This window comes from Schistocerca serialis, chromosome 2, assembly GCF_023864345.2.
Source record: "Schistocerca serialis cubense isolate TAMUIC-IGC-003099 chromosome 2, iqSchSeri2.2, whole genome shotgun sequence".
NCBI lineage: Eukaryota > Metazoa > Arthropoda > Insecta > Orthoptera > Acrididae > Schistocerca > Schistocerca serialis.
Genome location: NC_064639.1, coordinates 674877335 through 674890113, shown reverse-complemented (window position 1 = coordinate 674890113; position 12779 = coordinate 674877335). Strand labels below are relative to the sequence as shown.

Below are 12779 nucleotides of genomic sequence, written 5' to 3'. Positions count from 1 at the left end.
TTAAGGGGACATGCACGTGAATAACTGTCAAAAAGACGATTTTTTTATATTTTTGTCTTAAAAATTCTCTGCAGTTTTCTGAACGAGAAAAAGTTTTCTTCCAGGAAAAAGGACCACAGAAAGTAGCAAAATTAGAGGAATTTAAAAGTGGCTGCATGCACCACGTCGTCCCTATAGCCGGGTTGACACGCGCAACGAAAGTATCGCCACAAGTCAAGTCATTCTGGAGTGGCACTGTGAGCTACCGTTCACACAGGACGCCACAAATTCTTCGTAACTGCGCAATTTGCAAAATGGCGTCACCTGTCTCAGCTGATTAAACGGCTGTACATATTACTAAATACGGTGTTTTGGAAACATAATAAATGTAAAATATTACTTGCCAAGGTGTTTCTCGTCTCTCTTGTCTCGAATACATGTTTTAAGAACCGGTCTGCAGCTTCAAACCAAGCAAGGCTGGGTACATAAATACCGTCTGTAGACGCACCACTCTTAAGTGATTTCAGTACTTTTTTATGTTCATTCATATAAGCATTTCGAATGCTTCGAATTTTTAATTTTGTTGTAGCTACATCAATTCCAGGTACATATTCACGCATACTGTTTACTATTTCAATTAATGCAGCATCTCTCAAATTTCTGTCTTTGTATGATTCGGTTTTGTTGTTCCAAAGGCATTCTCGTTCTTGATACACCTCCAAGAATCACATAATTGTCGCTGTTGACCACTTTTTCGACATATTAATAGCAAACGCACAAACAAAAAGCACTATCTGCAAACTTATACGCACTAGAAAGGTTTGAATCCAGCCGCGAGGTAGCAATCGAATGACGTTATTCGATTGTGAAGGCAAAATGGTGCAACAAAGTAGAACCAAGTTCAACTTTTTGTGCCATGACAAAAGTTGCGCGTCTTAAATGGCGCCACCGAAAACTAGGAGTTCACACATGCAACTACAAAGCAACTGCAGTTCGCCATTAGCAGTGGCGATACTTTTGTTGCCTGTGTGAACCCGCCTTATGGCACACAGTCAGCTCAGTTACGAAATAAAGTTTTGCTCTCATTTGTTTCGTTTTTATGACATTTTACCACATTAAGTTGGCTAAGCTGCGAAAGGTTTAGGGTTGCTCGTCTTTTGTTTTGTACAGAGGGTTTAGTCATTGTTTGCTGTTCTTTTAGCGCGAATGTTTTGTGTACTGCAAAGTTACTGTGTTTATGAGGTTCGTATTATGTGAGAGAGTTTCTTATTCCACTTGAAAGCAGTGGGAAGAACTAAGAAGTTCGTGTTACACAACATAAATTTTATGGAAACCGAATCACCAAACGGATTAATTTTCCTAATACTGAAATATAACGTGATACAACACTTCAGTCAGCTTCTACTCAAAGTGCTTTGAAGCTAAAACTGGAATATTTGGACAATGGGCGTGACAGTATCAATGCTGATACTATAGAGACGCCAGCTATTGATTCAGGTTGTGTTATTGTTGAACTATACTCTATCTGAACTTATAAATAAAGCTTTGCAATGGAAGGAATGTGGCAATACTGGCGTGAAGGTAGTTGAAAGAGATACGTGCCTGAAGAGTTGTGCATTAAAATTTACAATTGTTTGTAATTTTTGTGATTTAAGCGAATGTGGTTATTCTTGTGGCGTAACTAAACAGGGGGTGTATAAACAAATAATAAACCTGCTTGTGCTATGAGGTGTATAGGCAAAGGATACAGAAGTGCAAATTTTTGGCGCTCTTATGGACTTATCTCCTCATACTAGGTTTGACAGGTACATTAAAATTATTGTACAGACTTTAGAAGAAGTAGGAAATGATAGTATGAAAAACGCTGTTCAGGAAAGTGTAGACATAAATGACAGTAATATATGGTTGTCTGCAGCCATGGGTGCATTCTGGCAATGAAGAGGCTATAATTCCCTAAATGGTGAAGTGACAGCTGTCTCCTTGGGCAATGGTAGAGTCATTGATGTGGACTGTATTACCAAGTACTGTCATGGCTATACTAGTGGAACTGAAAATCATAAATGTTGGATTAATTTCAGTGGTTATAGTGGAGGGATGGAATCTGAAGATGTGAAGATATTTCACAGGTCAGTGGAGAAATATAGTGTGATGTATATATCTTAACTAGGAGATCGAGACTCAAAAGAGTACCAAAAAGTTTGTGAATCCAAACCTTATACTGACAAAAATTGAATAAATGGAGTGCGTTTGACATGTCCATAAAAGCTTAGGTACATGACTGAGGAACTTGAAGAGGAATTTGAAAGGAAAGAAATTAGCTGATGTTAAGTGCATTAGTGGATGTGGTTGGCTTACAGACAAAGAAGTAGACAGGTTGCAGTATTATTATGGACAAACCATAAGACAAAATAAGAATTATCTTGAGGGAATAAATCCTCCACAGATGTCAACCTATGTCAAGCACTTTGCCCACCTGGCAGTGACTCATGGTGTGGCTACCAGAGGGCTGTTACCCAAGGTGAGACCTACAACCATAAACATTCTTTCCCATTTGCTATAATGGAAGTTATAACACCTATACATAGGGCCCTTAGTGACACAAGATTATTATAAGAATGTTTACATGGTAGGACTCAAAATCCAAATGAAAGTTTCAACGATTGATGTGGGAATTGATATCAAAAACTGTTCTAGTAGGACTAAATACTTCAAAAATAGTTGTACTAGATACTGTTCCATGTTTCAATGACGATGCAGTGTCAAGGCTTAATGTTACGGAACTGATGGGAGTGCCTGGTGAACTAAATATGCAAAGAGCTCTAATACCCTTTGACCAAAGGAGACTCTTCGAAGCAGAAAAATCGGTGTTTGACGCCACCAAAGAAGCAAGAATAACAATAAGTGTAAAAAAGAGGACGGAGGAAGAACAACACAAGAAACAGGATGAATATGGACCTGGGATGCATTAGTGCCACGCAAGTTTTAACTTGAATTTCCCGAAAGTTAAATTATTTCACGTTCTGGTACACTTTGGCAAAAACTATTAAAGATAGAGATCTGAAATTATGTATACTGTCGTAAAAAAACGCTTAACTAAAAAGCAGACTACTCTTGTGACTTAACTTCGAAAATAAAATACTTTTTTAAAGAAAAACCCAGTATTCATTTCGAAAATTTTTGATGATCAAACTTAAAGTGTCTTTGTATAACAATTTATAACAGCACCATATTTTCAATAGTCTGCTTTATCGATAATAGTGTAAAGAACTTGCAGAAAAAAAACTCCCTACTTTGTTTGTATTTTGAGTAAAGAGTACCTATGATGTACATAAATAATTTACATGGTTTATTTCACTTGCAACAAAAACATACAAATAAAAAAGTATGAGAGCCGAAGCTGTGATTCATACATAAAAATGTGCCCGAAAAATGGTAAGCATTATATGGGCTTACAAACCTTATTCTTTGTGTTGCACTGTTTAGAAACGGACCAGTCCCCTTAACCGCATAAAACACTTTGGTAGCACGTCAGTTATAGTAAATAGAGTTATTCTCAAAATTAGAGAATAGTGTTGCCTTATACGTCGTACCTATACGAAAGTTGTTGGTAACATCGAATCTCACGAAAATCGTGGTATTTTGTGTGTATGTTACCGGCAGTGCATTAATTTGAAAATGTTTCAACAATAAATTTCTACGATTGTACATGTTCAAAATACAAAAAACTACTGCTTTATGTCTGTCAAAAACTAATTACTGCTTTCTGTTGTGGAAAACATGCTGCAGTTGCGTAGTACGATCTAGTCTTGTGCATACCGACGAAAGAAATGGTATCGACGCATTGTTGTGCGGTCGCAAGTCATGTGACTTGCGGGACTGAAATGTTTGCTGACGGGCCGTAGGTGTCAACTGTCAGTGTAGGAGTGTACAGTTAGCCGCAGGTGTTTTTTAGCTGTTACAACGTTGTGAAAATAGATTTATTCTTTGTGACGATTTGGACGGTGAATGTGGAAAACGAAATACTACTTCACTTGGGAAATATATGGGCATAAACTGCTAGTCTGTTTTTCTCTACGTAAAATGCATTGTAAGTACAGTACTGTAATATCGTCTGTGCGTGCTGCTCCAGTTCTAAAAAGGGGAGAAGAGTCAATATTACATCGTAAACTTCATGTACAGTGAAATACTTCCTTTCATAATATACAGAACATTTTTATCTAAGGTTACATAATTCCTGACATCGACTTATAAACTGATGATCGGTACAATTGCGCCCATTTCATGGGACATGAGGACAACAAAAGTTTCAGTTCTTTTCTTTGGTTACTATTTCTCTCACCACTGTATCATTTAACCAACATTCTGTTGTCAGTTGTAGATTTATCACTCTCTTCACGTAAACTTGACTTAGACATTTTCGCAAGTATAAAATCTCTCTCTCTCACAGACCTCTTGAATTTTTCGTACTTCATGTATGATATATGTACAAAATATGATCAAAAACAAAGATCTGTCGTTTATGAAATTAGTTTTTCAGGATTTACATTGCCGTCTTAGATTATAAAATGTACGTCAAGTATGGCAAAGTGCATTAAATATGCTGCGAGCGTAAATGTTAAGGTAGGCTACAGGTCAGTCTGTTACCGCAACTTTCTCATGGCATTCGCATTCATTCGCTTCACCAGCACAGAACCAAATTAACACTGTCCAACCTAACCTAGACCTCGTGCTGCACTATAGATCAGTCTGTCATCACAACCAGGATGTCTGGGGAGGCTGTCTGATATCGCATTCTTCTCATTTGTTCATTTGGAAATTTCCATGTTAGTTAAATCAGTGGAATAAATTGTGACTAACTGCCCTCATTTGTTATACTGGTATAAGTTGTTTTTAATTTTTTGCTTTCTTTTAAAAAATCCAAATGTAGATGAAAGGAAAGCACTACTAAAGGATTGAACACACTATAGCACCGTGGGCCTAATCCTTCAGTTAGGTAGGTGTGATTTGAATAATTTGGTATGCTGCTCCTCTGTTGAGTCACAAATGAGATAAATAATGAACAGCTATACTGACTGTGTCTGACATAAAAAAAACTGCTGTACAGTAGTATGCAACATTTGTTAAATTGTTTTAATATGTTACTGTCCTGGATTGTGCTCTTTGGTCTTGAACTTTTGCTGTACCTGGTAGGTTTAATATTCTGCATAACTACTGCAACCTACATCCATTTGAACCAGAGCCCTGGGAATCATCTGAAAGCTAACAACATTCTCAGTCTGTTTATGTACCTGCTGATGACTCTGTATCTCAATTACTAGATGAGTGCAGTAAATGCATTGTGGATTTCTTGTTGCATTAGATTTTGATGTAATCTCAAACTTTCAACTACTTCCTCCATTGTCGTGTGTTATCTGGAGGCTGTGAGATAGTTTATTTACTTGGCCAAATTTTGTCATGAAGATGTCAAGTAAAGGAATTTCCAGTTGCTCTTGGAGAATATTTCCATGTCTGTGATGGAGGAGCATTGTTGGCAATGCTGATGTTGTTAGATAGTGGATAATTCAGCATATTTCTTTGTAGCCTTTCAGCAGCAAGTGCCTGTTTCAATGCACCTCTAAGGAAACAGCAGCTGTCCCAGTTAAATTTTTGTTGCATGTTCTGATCTCATCAGCTCTTTAATGACAGACTCCCAGTAAATAGATGCGTGAGATAAGATTTCCACGTCTCCAGTCATAGTTGTATATGTGTTCATGTGGCTGTGTACAGCGATAGCAGATTTGTCAAAATTATTATATTAATATAGTGCTGGTGTTCTGTGCAAAGTTGTTCCAGGAATAGTAAGACCAAGGCTGTCTATTGTGGGCACCTCTCCTTGTATTCTTGGGTGGTTGGAAAATAGGCTGAATACCATGTCTGTCCAAGACTCTGTTTCATTTGTTGTAGCTCTCAAGAAAGGATGGAGTGCTATACACTGATCATCTTGTGACGATTGAATATCTCCATGTTTTCATTTCTTAGTGATGGCTAACTTAATATCTCATTCCCTATAACCATTCTTTTGGACACACCTTTTTTAGATATCAAATGTCAGATTCCATATGCTCTAAGTCAGAAACAATTTAGCCAAAACACACACACCTATCTCTTAGTGCACAAAGCTTTCATCATCCAGCCTGGAAGTAAATAGTTTTAAACACACTGCTACATAGAGCTAAGCCTGTTACACTGAAAGTGTTAAAGTTTAAAGTGGTGCCAAACTTTACTTTATTGTCCAAGTTGAACACAGACCCAGTGGAAAGGACACAGTAGAACAGAATAAAACCCTGTATAGTCAGTAGCAGGTGTGTGATCTCACAAAATGACGACTACAAGAATCTCCATAGGAAATAGTGAAACAGCAGTGAAGCACTAGCACTGTCACGCTTAAGATAAATTCAGTCATATACGCATTCATGATCAGTGGTTAATTGTTACGTAAACAGGATGTAGTATGAGGGCAGTCATAGTAAACACTGGTTGAGTGCTCTTCTTAGCATAAGTTGTGGCCATATTTTTTTATGGTATTTTTGTTGTTTCCTGCATTTTGAGTACCTTTTTAGTATATTTAGTGTGTGTTATATTGTGGGTTTGCCTGTACAGAGAATTTTTGATAGCCATTTTATAAGTCTTACTTTTGTTTAAATACTGGTCTCAGCAATTGTAATGAACTGTGTACGTTTGCAAATATATTTATAAATATCTTTTGCAGTGAATAGCTGTACTAGTGTCTCTTTTTTCCTGCAGACAAGGGAAGTTTTGGTATCTCTGCGTTAGGGTTCAGAAATATTGCAAGTTGTTTTAAATTGCTGTTAGTTGTGACTTCTGACAAATGTTTGTTTACATCACCTGATCTTTCATGTGATGTTTCTGAGTTTGCAGTAGTAATGAAATTGCACTCCTTTTATAGCAAAGTGAATGTGATAAATTTCAGAACATTCCTTTAGTGTTTCGTATTCAAGCTTGCTTTTTTTCCCCCTGTAGATATTTTTTGACCGTAAATGGATGCTGTGAGAGCTGCTGTAGGAAAGTGGGTAGTGAAATGCATTTTGGGAGCTGCATTAAATGGTTTCTATTGGGATAATCTAGTGGTAAGGACTCTGTGGAGATTGCTGAGGCTCTTTTCTAGAATTGCGAAATATGCAGCGGGAGTAGGCCTAGGTTAATAGAGGAGCAGGAAGGGGAGATCTGTGCCCTTCAGGAACAGTTGGATCAACTTAGGAAAGAACTGTTGTGGATGAGGGAAGGTGGGGGGGGGGGGGGGATGACAGGAACTTGCGGTTGGTAATATAGCTAGTAAGAGGAGAGTGCAGTCTGATTGTTTTGTTGTGGCTATCGGGTGCCAGAGTCAAGAGGAGATGAGCCTCAAAGTGGTGTAGGAGTAGGATGTGTGCAGAAGACTATCAGAGAGAAGTATGAGGTCACCAGCATTTTCTAGCTGAGTGCTGGGCTGGTTCAGCAGATTGAGGGTTTAGGGCCAATGAGTAAGGATTTCACGAAAGGTGATAATGATAGTGGGTGGGGCAGGGAACTGCCTTGGTAAGCATACAACATAGGTGGTGACCTGAATAGGATTGCTTCCCTTGCTTGTGGCACCAATGTCCCAAGGGCATGATTGGCCTTGTCTGGGCAGTGCTGTAAGGCATGTCATTGCTGAGCTGGTGATGATGCTGTGACTGCTGGTCAGGTGCACATTGTGACGGTGCCTGTGCGGACTATTGCAAGATGAAGCTACACTAGGCATGGTCTGCACCTCAAGAGGTTTAGGAAAGGAGGTTGCTGGATTTGATTAGTGAGAGTATAGTGGGTACGGGCCCACACATGGTCAAATACCTGCCGTCATCTGTGGAAGTACGAGGCCTTTATTTTTTAATTTTTTATTTATTTATTTTTTTGGATAAACCATGACAACAGGCTCTCCTCCCTTAAAAGTACCTCAACCAGCGTAGAGACTTCTGCACCGTGTATGCAGGAAATAGAATGTACTATACGGGAGTGTGCAAGTGCCATGGAAATTTGCTCAGAATTAGCTATTATTCATCAAAATGTGCCATCATATGAATATAATAATGTCGTGTGATGAGGGCCTCCCATCGGGTAGACCACCTGCCTGGTACAAGTCTTTCGATTTGATGCCACTTCGGCAACTTGCGTCTCGATATGGATGAAATGATGATGATTAGGCCAACACAACACCCAGTCCCTGAGCGGAGAAAATCTCCAACCGAGCTGGGAATCGAACCCGGGCCCAAAGGATAGACAATCTGTCATGCTGACCACTCAGCTACCGGGGGCGGACATCATATGAATGTGCAAGTTGCTATTGTAGGTCTACCTTAAGGAGATCAGCAGTGGAATCTCAGAGCCGAAGATTTCCCCGTCAGAGGATGTCATTGGAGATTTGTTAGCAGTAAACAGCTCTAGCTTTATGTCTGCACCTGTTGATGCAGCTGCACGCTGGCCAGAGATGTTGTTTCCATCTCCATTGCCACCCACTCATGTTCCTTTGATATGGACTAGAGCTTGTGGTGGAGGAGGGGCTCAATGGAAGGGGTCATGTCTGAGGTACATTGATTCTTGAGCAGAGAGAGGTTGTATCTGTGTAGCTCACAGTTGCATCACAAGAGACACTGCACACTGTTGTTACATTCACCTCAAGGATATCTATGTACTATAATGTTTAGTTATCAGCTGGTGTTGTCAGGGAGGTGGTGGTCTGAAATGCTGCAGAGACTGCCTACGATGATGATGCAAGCAGTGAGGTGTTCTTATAGCTGTGTCTTTCACTTTTTCTTGTGTGATGTAAGATGTGCATTTGGTTCAAGTCACAAAACATTTGCAGTTTCCATTCACCTAAAATTGTGTCTGGCAACCAGTCAGATGCAAGCCCAAATCTGCATGCACACACTTCAGCCCCTTAGCACACACTTCAGCCCCTTAGACGGTAAAGAGGCTGCACTTGTGATGCCACTCAAGGCAATGGGTGCGGGAGCTCAAACACGGACTTGTGGCAGTGACTGTGCATGATCTTGGCTGGGTTTCATCCTTTCATTGGTGTCCAGTTGTATAAGGTCAGAAAACTAATTAGAATAATAGTGAGCGATGGTGGATGAAATATTTGCCCCATAGGAGTAGTTTGATAAGGTGTCTCTTACCAGGGGGCCACATTGAGTACAGTAAAACCCTTGCATAGTCTTAATGGATTCTTTCCTAATGCTGCTGTATTGGCAGAGACGAAAAATGCGGCATCAGTGTTGACCACTGTTCTGAACTTTGGTAGTCTTTTCAATTTCTGAATTGATGCCGGACCAATAGGCATGCCATCAAGCTAAGTTATTGTTATGTGTTGTACCTTAGTGTACTTGTAGTAATTTGAGGATTAGCATGCAGAGTGCTTGTGGAATTATTATTCTGCAGCCCAGGGCCACTAGCAGTTTACTGTGAAGTTTAAAGCACTATCACAATAAATGAAAGGTGTGCAGTGCTGTCAGAATCCACAAGACCATCCCTGTTACACATGTTGGAGCACTGAGTCCATTGAAGTAGTGACACCGACTTCCTTCTCCGTAACCAGGACCTTGTATGAAATATTTTTTAAACTCTGCTGTAGTTGAAAACATGTTTCCTGAAAGCTGAAATCCTCATCCAAGTTCATAAGAAAGTGCAGGGGTCACCAGCATTTGAATTCCATGCCATGAGGCAGTAATTTATTAAGCACTGAATGTTGATTAAGTACTGTGCTTATCTTGTAGCCATTGATATGAACCCCATTAAAACATAATTAGGCGCAGTTGAAATTTGCAGTGTGTTGTAGCAGCAATGCTTCCCGCACATTGGATGTTGTCAGGAGGACCACCATTGAAGGCTTAAGCAGCACTGTCTCAGCCACCAAGTAGGCTGAGCAATATCCAAACAGCTTACAGTGCAGGGATGGAGCATCACAGTGTTGAATGTCACCCAGTAGCGGATTTTGATTTCACAGATGTACATGTTCAAAGTGACCACCTTTTTATTGATTATTATTTTGTTTTTATTTCACAGTAAAACTTCTATTTGTTTGTTTCACAATGCTTATTCTTTCATTTCCTTCTCTCCTTTGGGGATTAGCATACAGAGTGCTTGTGGAATTATTATTCTAAAGTCCAATGAATCCAGGGCCAGTAGCAGTTTAATTTGAAGTTTCAAGCAATAACACAATGAATGAAAGGTGCACAGTGCTGTCAAAATTCACAAGACCATCTCTGTTACACATGTTGGAGGATCTGGTTGAGGATTGAGTACATTGCAGCGGTAGCACCGACTTCCTTGTCCTTAACCAGGACCTCGTATGAAATATTTTTAATCAGAGATATGCAGGTGGTGCAAAACATTTTTTGAGCAGTTTAGTTTACCTTTTCTTTGATATGTCATTGAGTTGGCATTACCATATCTTTGATTATGCTGTGGACTTATTATTACACTGTAGGCAGAGCAAATGTGCACTTTTTAGGATTACACATAATGTCTTTCTTTATTCAGTTTTACAGAGTTGATTCTGTTACAATAATGTTGTTAGGTAGTGCACACATAGAGGGATCTTTTCTATTAATTGTTCCAAATATTACCGAGCAATTGCAAGACCCTGGCAGCTCCAAATGACAGGCAGTTGCACTTATACAGTCCAGAAAGTATGTGATGTGCTTTCACTCACGACAGGCGCAATTTCAGAGAGCAGACATCCATACAGTTCACAGGCCTGCTTATAGAGGCCACCTGGGTTGGCCCTTGGCACGCGCTGGTGAGCCGCCAAAGAAACAACATTACTTAAGTGATCGCAAATTAGTGCTTAGCCTATTCTTTATGCCTTATTACTGTTGCCCAGTCAATTTGTTCAAGGCTATGCACAACCTGTATCTTATGTATCACTCTATAAAGTACTATGTTCCATACATCGTATGTATTCTTGCTATAACAAACTTGGCGACAAATGAGGGTTATATTTTCTCCAAATGTTAGTGTTGGTGCTAAGTCACTCGACAAACATCTTGATAGAAGAAATACTCCAACGTCTCATTGGCCAGCAGCAAGCTTTCACAGAACAACATCAGGCTTTCACTACCACCATCGATCAAGTGGTGTCTGCATGTTTGCGGAGGTCACTCTCCTGTTGCAAACTCGTGTAGGGCTTTCTTTCTTTCCTGGCCTTTGGTGCACATATATCAGTTGTTGTGCCAACTTGCACCTTTGCAAAAACTGGTCATCTTATCATTTGATGAAATGTGCAAGTTTCTCTCAACCTATTACTGTGACAGAATGCATGTTGTTGTGACATGTAGAATTTTACTGTTGTCAAGAAATGTCCAAACCAATCTTGCAAAACCTGGGCTGCAAAATTACACGGTTGAGCCTTTGTTGTAAATTTGTCACTTTTACCTGTCATGAACCTATCGCTGATCACATAGTGCGTGATGTTGTTATTAGTCTGACCCCAGATAGGGAAGTCTGCGACAAGGAACAGTGTGAGAATCTGACGCTTACGGCTGTGCTCAATATAGCACAGTCTTTTGAAGTGTCACTGCCACTGGCAATCATATTGCTGTATAGAGGGGAGATATCGGAAGTTGCTCAGTCAATTGCGTTAGGCACGCTGCAAGTGTTCAGGATGACGGGGAAGGCGTTGCAGCAATACAACCTTCAACTCAGCGTCACATGAGCAGCATTGGTTATGGCCACGGCGGCAACAAACCGCATAACAACAGTGGTCACATACCCCCTTCCGTCTTCCTCGTACTGTATCGTCCAACATGAGCATGCTGTGTGCCCTAAGTGTTGGGCAATTTGCAACAAATGCTGAAAGAAAGGTCACATTGCATCAGTGTGTTACTCCTCTTCAGGCGTGGCAGACACAGTAGTACTGATGGACATAAACTGTATCTCTACAGTGGCTGTCTTCCCATACAAATTGTTTATTGACTTGCATGTGTTTAATAAACCGCTAAAAATGCAAGTTGATACAGGAGCTGCAGCGACTTTATTAAATGCAGAGGCATATGTGGACTTGAGCTCACCTCCCCTCACACAGGTTTCACGGAAGTTGGTTAGCTACAGTAAACAGCAGATTCCGATTCAACGTCAGTTCTCCCCTCCTGTCTCTTACAAATTTGCTGTTCATTCCCTCATATTCCTCATCATGGATCATCCCCATACCATAGATCTGTCTTGGTTAGATGTGTTAAATGCTTTCTGTTTCGCCATTGCTGAGAGGTAAATTTAGTGTCCAGGTGAAATTTCTTATCAGCAACTGGAGATCCTCTGCTCCGAGTTTTCATCTCTGATTTCCCCTGGGCTATGTTGTGCTGCTGGTTTTCAGGTCCACATTACGTGAAGGAATCTGCCCATCATCGGTTTATTTTGGATGCAACAGGTGCCTCTCACATTGCATGACTCTGTCAAGGCTGAATTAGACTCCGCTCAGTGTCATTCAGCTTGTTTCTTCTAGTGAATGGGCTACACCACTGGTCATCGATAAGAAGCAGACTGGTAAGCTTCGCCTTCACGGTGACTTAGTGTCACATTTAATGCACAGTCTGTGATAAATGTGTACCCTTTGCCCCACCCCGATGAGTTGCTCACAAAATTGTCAGGTGGCCACTACTTTTCCACGATTGATTTCCCAGAAGTGTACCTCCATCTCCTCTTGGAAGAGGCCATTAGGTGCCTTCTTGTTGTCAATACACCTATCAGTGTATACCAATGTCAATGCTTGCCTTTTGGCGCCACAAACA

General features: G+C 40.3%; 1 protein-coding gene across 6 annotated transcripts in view; it reads left to right on the top strand.

Moving 5' to 3' along the window:
• The window catches only part of LOC126457771 (NAD-dependent protein deacylase sirtuin-5, mitochondrial-like), a 109365-nt gene that overhangs the window by 53424 nt on the left and 43162 nt on the right, over positions 1 to 12779 (top strand). The window contains exon 1 of one of the 6 annotated variants that reach the window (XM_050094346.1): positions 1200 to 1221. The exons of 1 other annotated variant lie outside the window; for it this stretch is intronic. In XM_050094346.1, the coding sequence (XP_049950303.1) occupies positions 1217 to 1221 (5 nt within the window). In that variant the 5' untranslated portion in view covers positions 1200 to 1216. Of the gene's footprint in view, positions 1 to 1199; positions 1222 to 1246; positions 1477 to 3604; positions 4067 to 4918; positions 4973 to 12388; positions 12535 to 12779 lie in introns of those variants that run through there. 4 more of the 6 variants (XM_050094348.1, XM_050094347.1, XM_050094350.1 and 1 more) reach the window with 4 other exon arrangements.